The 13,456-nt window shown below is 51.3% G+C and overlaps 1 protein-coding gene across 1 annotated transcript; it reads right to left on the reverse strand.

Moving 5' to 3' along the window:
- Window positions 1-3,217: 3,217 nt before the first annotated feature.
- Window positions 3,218-8,558, reverse strand: LOC125512167 (protein MONOCULM 1-like). Its single transcript, XM_048677250.1, has 2 exons — window positions 6,692-8,558; window positions 3,218-3,693 (listed from the first exon to the last, which is right to left on the reverse strand). The coding sequence occupies exon 1, from the start codon at window positions 8,277-8,279 to the stop codon at window positions 7,101-7,103; it is 1,179 nt and encodes a 392-aa protein (XP_048533207.1). The 5' UTR covers window positions 8,280-8,558; the 3' UTR covers window positions 3,218-3,693; window positions 6,692-7,100.
- Between the last annotated feature and the right edge of the window lie 4,898 nt (window positions 8,559-13,456).

Genomic DNA, 13,456 nt, shown 5'->3' on the forward strand with positions numbered 1-13,456 from the left:
CCAGGCAGCATGGCGACCTGCCAATCCCAGGAGGAGTGGTAGAGATGGTTGAGCTCGGCCTCTATCATCTCCGGCGAGGCGACCCCATCCTTCATGGTGACAATCGCCAGGAGCGATGGTGAGGGGGAGGGGATGTCAGGCACCTCGACGTGGAAGAAGCCGAGGCCCTCAATCCCGTGTTCGTACATCACCAACTCCTCCGCCACCGGGCGATCGGGGCAGAGGATCGCCGGGTGGTCAGGATCCGAGCAGAGGTAGCAGCCCTGGGGTCGCGTACATGCCACCTGGGAGTGGCCGGAGAGGCCGCAGTTGAAGCACTTTAGGAGGTCGGAGATGCGGTCATCGGGGAGAAGCGCGGTCGTGGTAGATGCCGCCGGGTCCCGAGTAGAGCCAATGGCCGGGGTCGCCACATTGGGGCACCCCAAGCCCCGCTTCTTCTTACGCTTGCCGCCTGGCCGGCCCCGGCCGGCACCATTGCCAGCGGGAGGGAAGCTCGGTTCCCCGCGCGGGGGCTGGTAGCAGCGAGACTGGCCAGAGGGGGGCGGAGGGCCTTGCGGTGCCGTGGCTTTGGACGCGGTCAGGGGACCGAGGGCAACCACCGCGCGCAGGGGACCGGCTGGGCTCCCGCCTGCGCACCGGGGAGGGCGAGCGATGGCGTTGGTCGTGCCAATCAGAGGCAGGAGGCGGCGACCGGGACCAGCCACGGTGGTCCGACCAGCCGGGCGAACGACGAGAGGGGGATCAGCGAGCATCGCGGGGAGGGGACCGACGATCTCCGCGGTCGGAGAGTTGCCGGCGGAGGTCGGCCTCGTGCTGGAGAGCGTCAGGGGAGGGACGGGCGGGGTCGCGCCGGTCGTCCGTGCGGGAGTCGTCGGGCCTACGCTCGTCAGCGCGACGTTTGGGGTGCGGGGCCGTGTCGTTCCAGTCCCGGGGCATGCCGGCCGGCGGAGATGGCGGGGACGGGTGGCGAACGGCGCCGGCGGCGGAAGGGGATGGGGCGAGGGTTAGGGTTAGGGCAGGGGCGGGAGGGGACGCGCTGGGATGCCGTGGGAAGCCAGCCTGCTGCCAAATAGGCCTGATGGCCGGGCAGGCCGAGCCGGCCCAGGCGCGAGCCAAAGTGGGCTGGCCCGTAGGCGAAGCCGCACCCGACGATGGCCCAGCGCCAGGCCCACAGCGACGCCGCCCAGCCGGCGATGCGGAACGACAGCGCCTAGGGTTTCCCCCGGTGCAGTGGCTGCCGCCGCGGCCGGCGCCGGCGTCAGCGAAGGGGCGACGGAGAGCCAAGGACGTCGCGGGGACAGGCTGGGGGAGAGCCGGAGCGACGAGGAGTCGAAAGCCGCGATGAACGGGCGGAGTGGGGACCTACGGGTGATCACCGACGAGGCAGCCGGCGGCGCAGGAACGGTGGGTCGGACGGCAGCCGCGGCGGGGCGCCAAGAGCGCTGGGCACCGCCCAGGTCGGACCGCCCCGCGACGCCCCATGCTGGAGCGCGGCGGCGACGAGCGGTCCTGGACCCAAGGGCGTCCCTTTTTCGCCGGGTCGGCAGGAGGGGGAAGCGCGCGGGGGGGGTTGCGGCGAGCCGAAGGGGGAGATGGACAGCCATGCCGCGGCGAGGCCACCATCCCCGGCCCGAGGCGCTGCTCGGCGAGCCGGCGGATCTCGTCGGACGATGGGGCGGCCGGCAACGGCGTCATCATCCTCCGCCACATCGGCCCAGCGAAGCGGCACCACCACCTCGGCGGGGGCAGCGACGGCCTGGGGGAGCAGGGGGCGTGCGGACCCGACCAGAGGCGCAGGGTCGACGGGGGGCAGCGCAGCAGTGCCGGCGGCCCGGGCGAGGCCGGCCAGAGGCGCGAGCGTCAGAGCCAAGGTCGCGGGCGGCGCGACACCATCGGAGCCGCGCGGCGCGGCACCATCGGGGTCGCAGGAGCGCGTCGCCATCTCCGTGCTCAGTTCCGCCGTTCAGACCCCGACCGAGGTCTCTCTAATAATGTTCCAGCCTAGTGTCATTATAGTGCTAAGATTATTGTTGCTATAACTTTGCTATGTGTAATGCTTGTCATCAGGGTCCGAGTGATACAATTTCAGATCATAACTATATTTGTTTTCATGAATATATATGTGTTTGGATCATACATGCAAGTTGCATGCACCTGTTGTAGTTTTGTTTGGATCATACATGCAAGTTGTATGCACCTGTTGTAGTTTTGTACGGGAGACCCCGAGCTGACATGGTCGGGATATCAATATCAATGTGAATGGCTATTATTTTTAGCATTACACGTATTTATCAAGTGTTAATGCTTTGTTTCGGCTGCTTTGTAAAGGGAGCATCTTAATTACTCTTAATTCCAATTGTGATGCCGCTGACACGGGAGGGTAAGACAAAATATATTGTGCAAGTTTTTATTGCAGACACGTACAACTATATTCAACATACATGCCTATATGATGAAAGAATATGAGCTAGGAAAATTGTTCCATGTGGTTTATACTATTATATGATTAATTCCATCCATGTAGCATCCCTTTTATCCATGTCATGCCTACATTTTCATAATTGTTGCTCTCTTTAAGACACTTTGTACTTGGCAACGGATGAATATTGCTGTTTTTGTTTACTTTTTTGCAAATCATACAACAATCACTTCATCGCACTGCCAACTAATAAATTTTCTCGAGCAAGTGTTGTTTTTGGTGTGGCTAAACAGACAGCTCAGCTGCTAAATCCTAAAAATATTCTTTGGCTCCCATAGTGTCAAATATAAATTAGGGTTAAAAAATACTTTCTCTATTGCGATTCCCTACACTTTTGGTTATCACGGTGGACATGCTACGGGATACTATCCCCTGCACTTTGGATTATGAAGGTGGAGATGCTATGGGATACTGATTTCCCTCCCCAATCTGTGGCTAATTTATGAAGATTGTACTCAGAACTATGTTATTATTGAATGAAAGTCATCTTTTTCCCTAAGAAATAGCTCCAACTTTATGGATAATGTCAATAACTATGTACTTGTCGGCTAATCCGGTATTCCATGCAAGGACTAAGCAGGTTGATTTCCATTTTTTAAATGAGTGTGTTGCTAAGAAGGCGTTGGAAATACAATTCACTCCATCCAAGGACCAGTTGGCAGATATATTCATCAAGGCATTGCCGGTTGATGTGTCTTAACAGATTAAGGTTCAATCTCAACTTTTCCGGAAAAAAGAAAGGTTCAATCTCAACTTAGTTTATGTAAAGCTGTAAGTGAAGGGGGGCTGTAAAACTAGTTAGAGTTAGTTAGACTGTTATAATCCTACCGAATTACGCTAACAATCTTGTTGTACAAGTTGGCATCTTGTAATCTGTTGCAGTCTTAGCAACTGACTATTGTCTGACATGCTACTATAAAAATATACAGCCCAGACCAAAACCATGAGCTATTGAACCAATTCCCTAATCGATGCAATCTATGATTCAATCCCATAGTACCAAGAAGAACCAAATTAAGAATTGGCTCCTCTTAATTACGAAGGTGTTGACAACATCAGTGCCTAGCTTGGCCAGCGTATGCACAAACGGTCGATGGAGCCTTGTTAACTTTGGGCTTCAATATTAACCAGGTATGAACTGATCATGCATGCATGGTTCTCTTCTCTTGCCAGTAAGAATGGCTCGGGAACCCAACAAAATTCTGCACTTCTGCCTGCAAAATTAATTTGTAGCAATTCATCCTTTAGAAGCGCACGTATACCGTCAAGCTTAACTGAAAACTTCTTTAACATTGGCACCTATCAATATGCAATTAACTGTTTGGATATTTGTCAAGTGATAAGTCTCATGAAAAAATAATTTTCATAACATCATGAATATAGAGTTCAATATTAACATATTCATACGATATATAACGGTCGAAAATGCACATTGTAGAGGGGGTATATCTACTAGGCATTAACAAGTAATATGAATAAACAAACAATGATCCATTTGGAATGCTGGAACTTCAGTAGAAAACGGTTAATTTCCATGAGGTTCCAGTGAAATTTCAATGATTCAAACAAATTATTTAGGAGAAAATCAATGAATGTGAGCAGTGAAAGGATAGTCAGACACATTTATGAAATGTCTGCTAAATCCAAACATCATGATTCTTTTGATGAAGTGTCCACTATTACCATTTCTATGTCACATACCTAACTAATAGTCACTGAATGAGTGGAATATATGTACATACAGAAGAAGATAAACATATAGGTGATGTTTACTGATGCAACAAGATGAATTTTTTAGAAAAGGAGGACGACCCCCGGCCTCTGCATCTGGGCGATGCATACGGCCGTTATGCAACAAGATGAATGCACGGGATGAAATGATGTCTAGTGCACCGGGCTGAAGCATTAGGTAATGCATTAGACTGACATATTTGGACAAAATGAACAAATATAAAGGAACAAGATGGCATTCAGGTAGTATTCAGTTATGGTTAGGTTAAAAAGCTAGGCTGCTGATGTACTAAAAGTGATCCCGACGAAAGACCGCAATCAACACTGATTCTGTTCTGATGTTCTCCCCTTTATATTTTGGGTGTCAATATAAAATTTGACTCATGATTGAGAGATACGATACCGATAACTCGTCTCTGAAGGGATGGTGATGACTTATCATCATGAGTCATGCTACAAATTCAAATACTAAAGTGATGACTGAATATTGAGAACATAGATTTGTGAAAGTATAAAAAATATAAACTGAACATATTCCCAATTACTAGATTTGCTAGTAAGGATTACTCCAGGTTAGAAAATATTCTACAATTACTGTTATAACCACACGCAAAAAAAAAAGATGGTCAAACATTAGATATGCTTTCCCCGCAAAAGAAAACAACATTAGATTTGCTAGTAAGGATTACTCGCAAATATTAGAGGAGAGTCAAAGATATGAAAGAAATCATGGTTAATTAAGGATAAGTTTAACACACTGAAATTTAATCTAGGACAACTACAATACTTTAGTATGTGTTTTCGATTTCCCATCATATGCTCTATACGACTATACCTCAAATTAATTAGCATGATCTACTAAACTATAACTCTCTTTCTATTCAGAAAGTTCTTTAGTGTGACTAGTTATAGTTTAGGGAGAACTACACCTTTTTGGCCCTTCCTCTTCACTCAACTGGCCGTGATGCCAGAGAAATGAGACAATTCGCCAACGGAGCAAGGGATGAGCAGCATGAGTACATGGCATGGCTCTTTTTAAGGAACCAATTAAGAAGGCATGCATGCTAAGATCCCAATGCAATCAGGCTAGAGAGCGAGGGGGGTAGACATATGGGTCCATATGTCCCAAAGAAAAATGATCCATGTTCACATATCCAGGAGGCAACTCAACAGGAGAGGTTTAAGGATCTGTTTTTGCCATCCAAAAGGGGTGCCGGTGTTGTGAAATCCCATGATTTTGTTTTGAGGGGACAGGGGTCCAGGAACTAGGAACGGCATGCGTTGATGCATGGGGATCATGCATGATGCCATTTTCCATATGCTTTCTGTGGGACAGCTTACCAGCATATCTCTTGAACTAGGTCTACAAACCCCTTCTCCTTGGGCAGAAGGTAGGAGATCCGTACTAGATTTTCTTCTTTTTTCAAGAAAATTTCACAAAATTCTCCATGTAACTGTAAACTATCAGTATTGATCAGTAAACCACATTAAGTTTTCGTTGAACAGAATGACAGTTTTATATCAGAAAAAACACATTTTAGCTTCCACCTTTAGGTTTTCGTTCAGCAGAATGGCAACCTCTACTCCGGTTCTGTATCAGAAAAAACTCGATATTTTATTTCATTCTTTAGCTTTACCGGAGCAGTGTGCATATTAGAGAAATACTAGCCAGCTATACATAGTGGTACCTTCATCTATAATACTATACAGTAATTAATTAATGGGTAACTAATGTACCGGCCTTTCACAGCACACAAGAGTCTGATCATTACCTCTAATAAGTACACTAAAAAGGGAAGGCTGCCCAAGCATGATTAGTTTATGGTTCGTGGCTGCCAAAGCATGATTAGTTATAACGAAAAAACACCAAGGGGAGCAAGTGAAATGCAGGGATAAATTTTTAAAATGAACTCAATCCACAAGATCCTCCATAGCTTGATGTTGAACAGATCAATTTTGTGTGTAGCTATACCTATTTTTTGTAAAGAGAAGGCCATGCATGCATATCTCTTTAGTTAGTAGCATCACAAAAGTGAGAATTAATCCAGATATGGATCAAAATTGTAATAATACATCCATTTAAAATTAAAAGTACATCGCGTCCTAGAAAGTGTGGAGACAAGTTTATATATCTTCAATCACAAATTAACTAATAAGAAAAAACAGACTTTTTAGATAAAAAGATGTACCATTGGATTTTTCATGAAAAGTAATTTCATGATATTTTAAAAATGATCTGCTTCAATATTCATACAAAAATAGTGGTCAAATTTGTTCAGTGGAGACGGTACAAATTCGGAAACACGATCCACTCTAGAATATATTTGAAGTAGTAATTAGCAATCTATAGCAACTCCACCAATATAGATTGGAGAGGGGAAGTTGAACAAACAATAAAGTGGAAGCAAATAAAGATAGATGAAGATGTAAAGCGAAGAAGAAATAACTGAAAGTATTAGTTAGTGGTGGTAGAAGGTTTACCAGGTCGAGTGCCAAAAGATCCTCTCCGAGATCTCCCAATGGCGATTGGCGCCCTCTCCAGTTCCCATGCAACGCGTCCACCGATCATGCACAACCTCCTCTTCTTCAATTCGTCTTCGCCTTCGTCGACCTCCCCTTCTCTTGTCCCTCCAACAAGAATGGCAAGTATAGTAGCCCTGGTCCTTGCATGCATGCACATCCCCATTCTCCAGTCCCTCCGAAACCTCACCGAAGCCATTTGAGCAGCCGCAAGATCAAGCACCGATCTTCTTGCTGCCGGCCTCCGGCTTGCTCGATCAGGTTCCATATACTTCATTGCGGCAATGCGATGCAGTAGCCAGCTTGGGAGCAAGAATCCATCAATGGAGGACGCGAGAGGTCGAGCAGCATGGATAGATCACTTGCATTGCTAGTGCCACGAAGAGACCGACATGAGCGTCCGCGTCTGCCAGCCGAGGAAGCACGCGCCGAGGGCCTCCTCCGCCGCATACCCCTCCGACGGGTAGTGTAGCCGCAGCAACAGCCGCGCCTGCGACACCGCGAACGTGCTGGCCGGCCACGGCGAGAGCCCCGCAGCGCGCGCGGCGGCCGTCCACGCTTCGAAGCTGCGGGGCCGCCCACCGCCGCTGCCGGGGCCAGCCACCACCGCGTCGATCTCCGTGCCGAGGATCTCCTGCTCCACCGCCAACCGTTCCGCGCTGCCCGGCGGCACCGTGGCCTCCAGCGCGTCGAACACCGCCGAGTAGAAGTCCATCGCCGCGGCCACCCGCCGCGGTAAGTCGTCGTCGTCCTCTCCTCGGCCGGCTTCGCCTTCCCTCTCGGCGATGGTCACCACGGCGGGGTTCATCGAACGGACCCACCTCAAGAATGCGGTGAGCTCACCGTCGCCGGAGAGCCTGTGGAGGAATAGCACGCAGTTGACGGCCAGAGTCTCGTCCGGGTGCAGCTCAAGGCAGGCGGCCGGGTCGGCGGCAAGCTGAGCCGTGCAGGGGAGGAGCAGCGGGTGGAAGCGGAATGGGAGGTTGAGGGAGCTGGCGAAGGCGCGGAGGCGGTCGCCGGTGCGAAGGAGCACATCGAGGTCGGGGCCGGCGCCGGTGATCCTGACCTCGGGCGGGCCGACGGCGGCGTCAGCGCGGTCGCAGATGGCCTGAAGGAGCGGCGGCCACTGCACGCCGTGTGCGGCGTCGAGGTCCACGATGTGCACGCGCCGCGCGCCGGCAGCGGCCTCCAGGATCGCCTGGTTGGCAGTCAGGTGCGCGAAGCGCAGGAACGGCGCGATCTTGTTGTACGCCAGGTGCGCCGCGGACGATGCAGGCGCCACGCCCATGCCCAGCGGGCCAACGCTACTTCGTCCCTCGTCGGCCCGTAGAGCGAGCGCGCGCGCGAAGTGGTGCGCGAGGCGGTCGGCCGCGTCTCCCCGGGGGTCGGCACCGGAGAGCACGGCGCCCGCGGCGCGCCGCGCCCCGTCGAGGTCCCCGCGGTGCAGCAGGTCGGCGCACGCGAGGACGAGGCCTCTCGGCGAGGCGGCGGCGACCGGTGCGCGCGGCGGTCGGGCGGCGTCATCGTCGGGCTCGGGCGGGTCGAGCATGGCGTCAGCAGCAGTAGCAGGTGGTGGGCGCAGCGCATGGCTCGGGCGGCTTAATAGCAGCGCGGAGGCGGAGGTGGCCGCGGCATCTTCTGAGCTTGCTGCTGCCCCAGCGGCTTCCGTGACAGAGGGACATGATCGATCATCTGCAACACGCGCACACACTACAGGTGTTCCCTTCCACCAGTAGACTATGCAACAGGTAGTACTCTAGAGAGAGAGAGAGAGAGAGAGAGAGAGATTTCCTCTCTCTCTAGGAGGGGACAGGAGAGAGAGACGAGAGAAAAGGTAGCAGGGTGTGCAACTTTGCATTTGTTGTCTTTTATCCCGTGGACTTTCGCGGGGGGATGGTCAAGATGTTCTTATGTATCTTTTGAAATATTATTATATAGTATACAATTGGATCTAATTTTTATGATTTGTGGATTAAACAAATAAGGCTAGGCTAGCAGAAAGCTTACCTTGTTAGATCATGAAAGTAAGCTCGGAGTTCCAATGTTCATGATATGAACAGTAATTTCTTTAAAAAAATTGAATTTATTTGGTGGCAAACATTAAAAATGTTTGAAATGCTTACAAAATTTCATCATAAAATCACATTTTTGAAAGTCGAAAAAACAACAAAGCTCCAAAATGGATTTGAAAGTAGCATTTTTGAAGCACGGATTGTTTTGCCACAACTTCCATGAATGCGATTCTAGGATCAAACTTTTCGATAATCCGAAACACTCCCTAGTGTTTGCCACACTGTAAGTGTACAAAAGTAGGAGCCCTTCTGTATCTCTTTACTTGTGCACGGACAGTCGTAGCTACACCTGCGGCCGGGCTTGGCAGGGCAGAGGAAGCAAAGATAAAAGACTGCCAAGACAACACCCAAGCCAGAAGCATGAAGAGCGAAGGGACAAGATGGGCTTTCCCCGGCAAGAGCCTTGCCGGGGCAACTTGCCCAACACCAGCAAGACTGCCATCCTTGAGCCTGAGAGTTATGACGTCATCGACAACGTCAAGACCAAGGCTCGGAAGCGCCTGCATGGTGGCATGCAGATCTTGATGAAAACCAAAGGCCTGCAAGCCTAGATGGGCACCAGAAGACGAAGACCCCCTGGCAAGATCCTTGCCGGGGATGCCTGCAAGCCTCCCGGCAAGACCTTTGCCGGGGACGCCCACGAGATCCCGGCAAGGCCTTTACCAGGGGCGTCTCCGGGGCCTTGGCCAGGCCCGCTCTTGCCAAATCTTCGCTGCCCCGCGCCCGTTCCAACGTGGCAACCAGCCTACCAACTAGGCACGCACCTACGTGGCAGCATGCGGCCTCTAGGCCAACCAGCCAAGCACCTGCGTGGTGGCATGTAGATCTTCATGAAGACCCTGCCACCGCACCAGCTCAGCAGCCAGCCAGTCAGCGTGGCGCTGCATGCCTCGTCACCTTGGACGCGCGTCGAAGCAAGGCGAGGCGGCGACGGACGGGACGAGCTTCTTTGCCGTCCCCGATAAAACAAGATGACACATAGGCAGCGCATTAAATGCGTTTGTCCTAGGATGTCAGGAGATAAACTTGCACATTATACGTACTTTCCACCTCCTGTGTGCGACTGTGGCAACCCCTTTGACATATAAAAGGAGGCACGAGGCGTACTGAGGAAGGATTCAGACTTTTTGGACTAGGCATGCACCGCAACTAGTTCAAGAGCTCAAGAACACAAAATACACAAAAAGCAGGACTAGGGTTTTACGCATCATTTGCGGACCGAACCTGGGTAAAAATCCCACTGAGTTTATCTTCTAGACCCGCTCTTTGCGCAACCCCATGCCCCGCCAACCGTAGAAGGGACTCCGTCGAGGGATCCCATAGGTGTCGTTCCTGAACCCCGGCATCTTTGGCGCGCCAGGTAGGGGCGCTGAGGCTGTGAAAATCCGGTTTTGAAGCCAACTCATCGACTCCTTCGTCGCGATGGCCCGAGAGAAGAAGGCGACGTCGATCAGCCATGCTTTGGTGCCATCAGCTAGGCGAGACGGTGCTGTCCGCAGCAGCAACAACCATCCGCGTGGCGACGAAAAGCTAAGTCACATAAAGCCTTGAGCAATTTTCCTTTTTATAAGGTTATCTTCCTCGAAAGATCTTGCTCCTTGTATGGAAAACCTGCACGCAAAGGAACCCTTCCACTATTGGCAACGCCCTTGTTCTGTTTTGAGTCCGCTCAACAGATCAGGCGGCTGCGCCGAGAACGGCAAGGTGATTTGCCCGCCAGCAAGCGCCCCCCGACAGGCTGCTAAGGATCCGTTCCTCAAAGCGCCACAACATGGGTTTACACGCTGGCAATCCTATCCAACTAGACGTAGGGTGTGTACATACAAGGAAAGATCGAACAGGAAGATAGCATGCTTCATTTCAAAGTACTGCAGAGTTATATTACATTAGTGGTTGCCGCGGTTCTAACTTAAGATAAATTGTCTTGGGCATGAACTCGCGGCGGCAAGGAAGAACGGGGTGGCTAGTCCCGGCATTGGCCCTCCACCCTCTTGACTCCGTCGACGTAGATGATGATGGGCTCAATATGCCCTTCGAGCGCCGCGAGGTCAGTACCCTCCGGCAAGCTCTCAAGCGCGTCAGCGAAGTCGGCGCTGGGGTTCCAGAACCCCGACATCTTTGGCACATGTAATGCCCCAAGACCGTTGCGCCAGGTGTCTTCCAGTTATTCACTGTTGTTGCCTTGTCATTTTTTGCGTTTCATGCATTTCATATCATGTCATCATGTGCATCGCATTTGCATACATGTTCGTGTCATGCATCCGAGCATTTTCCCCATTGTCCGTTTTGCAATCCGGCACTCCTATGTCCTCCGCGCCCCCTTTTGCCTCTTTTTCGTGTGCGGTTGTTAAACGTTCTCGGATTAGACTGAGATTTGCCAATCGGCCTTGGTATACCACCGGTAGACCGCCTGTAAAGTTTCGTGCCATTTGGAGTCCGTTTGATACTCCAACGGTTAACCGAGGAACCGTAAAGGCCTCGTGTGTGTTGCAGCCCAACACCCCTCCAAAGTGACCCAAAATCCATCCAAACCTGCTCCATCCTCTCGGTCGTTCGATCATGATCGCGTGGCCGAAAACCGCACCTAATTTGGACTCTCCTAGCTCCCTCTACCTATAAATATGTGACTCCCCCCGAAATTTTCGCGCAGATGAAACCCTAGATCCAACTCCCTCCGCGCCGCCGGACACGTCCACCGACGGCCGGACATGTCCACCACCGCCGCCACGTGTTTCAGCCAATCAGGGATCGCCACGTCATCACCGTCGCCTCCTCAACCAACCGCACGTTGCCAAGTGTCGCCGCCATCCTCCTCCACTGCGTGGGCCCGCGAGCCCATCTCCGGCCCGCTCCGGGCCGCGGCGGGCCCGAACCACCCGAGCCGCCCGGATCTCGCGCCGCCTTCATCTCCGGTCGCTGGCAAGCAGCTCGCCGGAGCGCCTCAGACCACCGCCTGCCGCCGTCGGTCAACCCGCCGGACCCCGCCGCGCTTCGAATCCGACGCCATCCCCGCTGCCTCGCGGGCCATCTCCGCCGCCTGCGCACCGCGCCACCGCGCCGCCCCGCACACCCGGTCGCCGCCGTTCGTCTTCCTCGCTGCCCTGCAGTGCCTCGCCGATCGGAGCTCCTCCACGATCGCCGGACGCCACCCGCCGGCAAGCTCCGCCGCCCGCGCTTCCACCATCCCGCATCACCGCGCCGACCACGGCTTCGGCCCGATCTGGCCAGGAGCCCATGGATCCATCCTCCTCCGCCCCCCTCGTCCCTCGTCGTCCTCTCCCTCCCCATCGCCGGCGAACCGCAACTCCGGCGAGGATCCGGCGAACCTCGGTTCGCGCACCCAGATCCAGATCCGGTCAAACAAGGTTGACCCCGAATTATTTCTCTAAGTCCTTTTCATTTCACTTTCTGGAGCCCTGTTCATCATGTCATAACTTCATCACCGTAGTTCCATTTTGCATGCATAATATATCAAATTGTTCATCTGGATGTCCTCTTCATTTCATTCCATTGCACCATGCCTGTTTGAGTCCATCTTGATGCCCTAAATGCTGTTGGAAGAGTGCTATAAAATGTTAGGTGCTGATTCTTATCAGTTTATGAGCATTTGTCATTTTTTCCATGATTAATGTGTGCTGCATACGGTCATGAACTATACATGTGTTTTGTTATATCCCATGCCATCTTTACAGGGGTGTATGCCATATATTTTTGTGATCAATGTGGTGACTAGCACAAGCATGCAAAGTAGCTCTTGTGATGTTGCTGATTTTAGGGACTTAGAATTCTTGTAAGTTCTTTTCATGCTGTTATTTTTATGCCATGTATTCATGTTGCTACAGAGTGATCCATGCCTCTTTTGAGCATGTTCAGTAAGGATGATTTTGAGATATTGTTATGCTCTATCCATCCATGTCTTTTGTTGCAATTATAGAGTGCCCTAGCATGAATCAATCTTGCTTTACTTTTGCTATAAAATGTTCCTAGCAGATTGTTTACATGTTAATCAATTTTGCCGAGGTTGTTGTAGTTGATCCATGCATGCTATGAGTTTGTTCTTGCCATGTTTAGCTTCTTGATCATGTCTTCTTGCTGGGAGTATGCTTAGTTTGTCATGCAATGCCCTGTGTTGAGTGCATCGAGCTCGCAAACATGCCTTCGTAATTCTGTTCATGCCATGTCCAGTTTTCTGCTAAGTCTGAATCTGTTAACGAAACTTGCTATGTTTACATGGGTGCCATCATATCTTCTGATCCTTTTTGGCTTATGGTCAGTAAGGGACTTTTGTTATATGCTTTGAGTAGATTCATTCCATGCTTTGCTTTGCCATGATATGTTCCTGTAGCGTGTTGTTATCTTGCTCTAAACATTGCTTCCTGATGTTAAATCCTGACATGTTATTTTCACCAAGTCTGTGAACCTGATATCTTTTGCACTTTTGCCATGCTTGTTTGAACTTGCTATTGTGTGATTTAGCCGTAGCTCAGTGTTAATCTTTTGTCGAGCATCTTGGGTGGATCACTGTCATGTGCTTTGTTGCTATGTTGGAGTGCAATAGCTTAGTTTCTTGAGGCATTTTAGATGTTAATCGCAGAATTGTGCCATTATTGTTTTGCCTGCCATTTGCAAACCGTGCATCCGATTCCAGTGATCT

Source organism: Triticum urartu, chromosome 6, assembly GCF_003073215.2.
Source record: "Triticum urartu cultivar G1812 chromosome 6, Tu2.1, whole genome shotgun sequence".
Taxonomy (NCBI): Eukaryota; Viridiplantae; Streptophyta; class Magnoliopsida; order Poales; family Poaceae; genus Triticum; species Triticum urartu.

Bases quoted from the DNA above. Each gene is read 5' to 3' on its own strand.
- LOC125512167 (XM_048677250.1), bottom strand. From the start codon at position 8,279: ATGCTCGACCCGCCCGAGCCCGACGATGACGCCGCCCGACCGCCGCGC.